The 5,314-nt window shown below is 35.9% G+C and overlaps 1 protein-coding gene across 1 annotated transcript; it reads left to right on the top strand.

The window, feature by feature from the left end:
* The first annotated feature begins 251 nt into the window (after positions 1-251).
* Positions 252-2,574, top strand: LOC145571031 (uncharacterized). Its single transcript, XM_081630131.1, has 3 exons — positions 252-1,003; positions 1,409-1,988; positions 2,119-2,574. The coding sequence occupies exons 1-3, from the start codon at positions 252-254 to the stop codon at positions 2,572-2,574; spliced, it is 1,788 nt and encodes a 595-aa protein (XP_081486257.1).
* Positions 2,575-5,314: the final 2,740 nt, after the last annotated feature.

The raw sequence follows: 5,314 nt of genomic DNA, 5'->3' as shown, positions 1-5,314 counted from the left end.
TTAATTATATTGTTTACTTAATGCTTGAATTTTGGAGGGGATTGAATCAAGGGAATTATTTTTCTTGTGCGTAGGAATGATTAATATTTAATAATCATTTCCTTTAAAAGTGACTTATTAGGGGCGATCGTGTGGCCTTGCTCACCTTTCTTCCTTAATATATTTTATGAATGTGAGGTGTTAAGCAAGTAGAGTTCTTTTGTGTCGACGTTAGCCTAAGAGTGCGTTATATTTCTAGGCAGAGAAGGAAGATGACCAACAATGATGCTTTAGCTGATGCTATTAGGCTTCTAGCTAAGAACTTGAACCAAAACCGCAATGATAATCCTGATCCTGCGGGTGAGATGTTTAAGAAGCTTGCTCAGGTCAAACCACCATACTTTAAGGGAGGTGGAGACCCAACTTTTTTGGAGAATTGGATTAGGGAGTTCGATAAGATCTTTGCTGCTTTGAATTGTCCTGTGAATATGAGAGTGGATCAAGCTGCCATATATTTGAAAGAAGAGGCAGATATTTGGTGGAGGGATAATGGAAATGTACTTCGTGCTGAGGCTAATTTTGAGTTGGGTGACCTTGATGTTATTTTGGGAATTGATTGGTTGGCCACTTATAAAGCTAAGATTGATTGTGAGATACAAAAGATTCATTTAAGGAGTTCTTTGGGAAAGACTGTGTCTTACAGACGTTTTGGGAAACCAAAAGGTATTGGAATTATTTCTGGAATGAAGTTGTCAAAACTTGTGACAAAAGGGTATCCTTTATTCTTTTGTTGTGTGCAAGACTTGGAAAAGAGTAATAAGGTGAATGTGGAAGATGTGCCAATTGTGAATGAGTTTTTAGATGTATTTCCTAAAGAGATTTCTAGAATGCCACCAAAGAGGGAATTGGAGTTTACAATAAATTTGGTTCCTGGAACGGCACCAATTTCTAAGGCACCATATAGAATGGCACCTGTTAAGATGGGAGAGTTGAAAGTGCAACTGCAAGAATTGTTGGATAAAGGGTATATTAGGCCAAGTGCATCTCCTTGGGGAGCACCTGTTTTATTTGTGAAGAAGAAAGATGGGAGCATGAGGTTGTGCATTGATTATAGGGAGTTGAATAATGTGACGATAAAGAATAAGTACCCACTGCCCAGGATCGATGATTTGTTTGATCAATTGAAAGGAGCTAGTGTGTTTTCCAAGATTGATTTACGTTCGGGGTACCATCAACTAAGAGTTGCTGATAAGGATATTCCTAAGACTGCTTTTAGGACTAGATATGGGAACTATGAGTTTACAGTTATGCCTTTTGGGTTGACCAGTGCACCTGCAATCTTTATGGATTTGATGAATCGAGTATTCCATGAGTATTTGGATAAGTTTGTGGTTGTTTTTATTGATGATATTTTGGTATACTCGAAAAGTGAGGAAGAACATAAGGAGCATTTAAGGACCGTGCTGAGAACTCTTAGAGACAATAAGTTGTATGCTAAGTTTTCAAAGTGTGAGTTTTGGTTAGAGAAGGTTGCATTTTTGGGACATTATGTGTCTAAAGAAGGTGTTTTTGTGGATCCAACAAAGGTTCAAGCAGTGAGTGAATGGCCTACGCCTAAGAATGTGTCTGACATAAGGAGTTTCTTGGGACTAGCTGGCTACTATAGAAGGTTTGTGAAGGATTTCTCGAAGATTGCTAGACCCTTAACTACCTTGATGAAGAAGGAAAGTAAGTTTAAATGGGATGAAAAGTGTGAACAAGCATTTCAAACACTTAAAGAGCGTTTAACCACTGCACCTGTTTTAACCTTACCTGATGGAAGTGATGGATTTGAAGTATATAGTGATGCTTCAAAGAATGGATTAGGGTGTGTGTTGCAACAAAATGGGAAGGTGATAGCTTATGCTTCTCGCCAACTCAAATCTCATGAAATCAATTACCCTACACATGATCTTAAACTTGCGGCTGTAGTGTTTGCATTGAAGATTTGGAGACATTATTTATTTGGAGTAAAGTGTAAGATCTTTACAGATCACAAAAGTCTCAAGTATATCTTCACTCAGACGAATCTCAATATGAGACAGAGGCGTTGGTTGGAATTGTTCAATGACTATAACGTGAACATTAAATAACATGAAGGGAAAAGCAAACGTTGTTGCGGATGCCTTGAGTAGGAAATCAAGTCATGGTGTGAATGCTTTAATCATGCCTGACGAATTATGTGAAGATATGAAGCGTTTGAATTTAGAGGTTGTGAGCTATGGTGAAGTAGAAGCAAGGTTAAGTGCTCTTTCACTTGGGAGTTCATTGTTGGATGAAATTAAAGAGAGTCAGAAAGGTGATGAGGGAATCCAATTGATTAAGGAGAAAATGAGCCAAGGGAAGAATGTAGATTTCAAGATCCATGATGATGGAAGTTTGAGTTACAAAGAAAGATGGTGCATACCAGAAAAGTGTGAGGATTTAAAGAGAAAAATCATGGAAGAAAGCCACAATACTCAATATTCTGTACACCCGGGAGGAGACAAGTTGTACAAGGACTTGAAAGTGTTGTATTGGTGGCCAAATATGAAAAGAGAAGTAGCTGAATTGTGAGTAAATGCTTGACTTTTCAAAGGGTCAAGATTGATCACAAGAGACCTATGGACAAGGTTCAACCTTTGGAGATTCCATGTTGGAAATGGGATTCGATATCCATGGATTTTGTCACAGGATTGCCTAGAACCAAAAGTGGCAATGACACTATTTGGGTGATTGTAGATCGACTTACAAAGTCTGCGATATTTATTCCAATAAAGGAAACTTGGAAGAAGAAACAATTGGCAAAGGTCTATGTGAAGAATGTAGTTCGATTACACGGAGTGCCTAAGGACATCATCTCCGATCGAGATTCAAGGTTCTTGTCCAAATTTTGGCAAAAGGTTCAAGCCAACTTGGGAACAACACTGAAAATGAGTACTGCGTTCCACCCATTAACGGATGGACAGACTGAAAGGACCAATCAAATCATGGAGGATATGCTAAGGGCGTGTGCCTTGGATTTTCAAGGTACTTGGGAGGATCAATTGGATTTGATTGAGTTTTCCTACAATAATAGCTACCATTCTAGCATTGGCATGGCACCTTTCGAAGCATTATATGGTCGAAAGTGTAGAAGTCCTGTATGTTGGAATGACTATAGCGAGAATCTTGTTTTAGGAACAGAGTATATTGAGGAAATGGTGAACAAAGTGAAGTTGATTCGTTCAAAAATCCAGGCTGCACAAGATAGGCAGAAAAGTTATGCCGATTTGAAAAGGCGAGATGATGAGTTCATGTGGGTGATAAGGTCTTTTTTGAAAGTCTCACCTACAAAAGGAGTGATGAGATTTGGAAAGAAGGGCAAATTGAGTGTCAAGTATGTAGGTCCTTATGAAATTTTGGAACGTGTAGGCAAAGTTGCTTACAAATTGGCATTACCTATGGAATTTGAGAAAATGTGTGATGTGTTTCATATCTCTCAATTGAAAAAGTATGTTCCTGATTCTAAGCACGTGCTACAATCTGAATCGATTCAGTTGGATGAGACTTTAACTTATGAGGAAAAGCCTGTGAAAATTTTGGATCATAAGGTGCGTAGTACGCGCAATAAGGATGTGAAAATTGTTAAAGTTCTTTGGTCAAACCATGAGAATGAGGAGGCTACTTGGGAGGCCGAGGATGGTATGAGAAAGAGATATCCTGAGTTATTTAATGAGGTGAGTTACGAGGGCGTAACTCTTGTTCTTTAAGGGGGGTAGAATGCGTATAATTTCGCGCCTTTTGCCTTATTTTATGCTATTTTGTGGTGTTTTTATGCTTTTCATAGCTATTTTATTGTTTACGTATCAAGTGAAGTGCGTAAATTGGGATGGTGATAAGATATTAGTGTCAATATTATGACACAACTGGAATTCCAGCAAGATAATTTTGAAAATTTTGAAATGGCTTTATGCAAAAGTTTTACAATTTAAGGGATTTTGTGCTAAGTTTCGGGACGAAACTTCTTTTAAGAGGGGTAGATTGTAATCCCCCGTATTTTTAAATATTTTATAAATGAAAATTTATTTTATTTATAATATGTATTTGTATTTTTTCGGATTTTATTTTAAAAAGTTTCAAATTATTAATTTGGGCCGAAAATTATTTTAGTACAAATTATTTTATGAGCTTTCATTCTACAATCTATGCCATACAAACAAAGCCTAGTCCATTGCATTTATCTAATTGGCCCATTAATTTTATGAAGCCCAATACTCCTACTTACCCTACAACTCTCTCTCCTATAAATACCTCATACATCCCCAAAATTTTCCCCACATAAAAGGTTAGTCTTATTTTCTCCTTTGTTTTATTAATTTGTGTAATTATAATTATTGATTTATGGGTTTCGATTTTATTGTTTGAAATTAATTTAATTAGTATCAAATTGTATTTTGATGATTAAACTTTATAATTTCAGATTTTATAAATGTCATAATTTCCAGATTTTGTAAATTTTATAACCTAGGGTTTTTAATTATTGAAAATCACGATTTTAGGGTTTTTACGAACAATTGATTTAGGACTTCTATAGTAATGATGTTTGAAATTTTGGTGATTATAAATTCTGATTAGTTTAACTTAATCCCAGAATATTTTGAACACGTAAATTCGTGTTTTAATTCTTAGATTTCCATTCGTTAATATTAACCCCGTTTTAATCCCGATTAGGTTCTGAACTCATCCGATTTTGATAAAAAAAAAGTAGTGTTTTCCATGTGGAAACAATGTTTTAAGAAAGACTCACTACCATTGGTAGTGAGCACCACCCTCTCGTGGCCAAATTCAGCCTCTAAATATGATTTTCGGTCAGTTTTTGATTTTTAACGAAGTTTTTTTTATACTTTAAATTTTATCCTTGAGTTTTAAAGGTGTAGACACCCATTTGTGTCTCCCCAAAACCAAACCCAGTGATGAATGCCTTGCACGTTGTGTTATTATCGAATTAGGTGAAAGTGATTTGAAAGTCAAGTGTTGCGGTTTAGTTTTAATTAAATTCTTCTCTCTCTGTTTTTGAAAATGACTTTATTTATTTGAAAACGTCCAATTCAGTTTATTTTGGTCCATAATAAGGGTCCAATAATGGTGTAGATGGATGGAGCTCGAAAAGATCTTTCCAACGATATATTTTGAGCCCAATTCCGATGAATATTGAGGAAGTTATGGCCAAAATACTAAACTGGGCCCAGTTATTTGTTTTAATACGGCCCAATGATCTAGAGGAGGGCCCAATATTAATTATTATTCCTAAAATTATTAGGATTAATTATAGTTT

This window comes from Chenopodium album, chromosome 12 (assembly GCF_948465745.1).
Source record: "Chenopodium album chromosome 12, dcCheAlbu1.1, whole genome shotgun sequence".
NCBI classification, from domain to species: Eukaryota; Viridiplantae; Streptophyta; class Magnoliopsida; order Caryophyllales; family Amaranthaceae; genus Chenopodium; species Chenopodium album.
This window is presented reverse-complemented; position numbering and strand designations above follow the sequence as displayed.

Coding starts and splice junctions, on each gene's coding strand:
- LOC145571031 (XM_081630131.1), top strand. CDS start 252: ATGACCAACAATGATGCTTTAGCTGATGCTATTAGGCTTCTAGCTAAG. Junction 1,004..1,408: donor CAAGAATTGTTGGATAAAGG/GTATATTAGGCC, acceptor ATACTCGAAAAG/TGAGGAAGAACATAAGGAGC. Junction 1,989..2,118: donor GGAGACATTATTTATTTGGA/GTAAAGTGTAAG, acceptor AATAACATGAAG/GGAAAAGCAAACGTTGTTGC.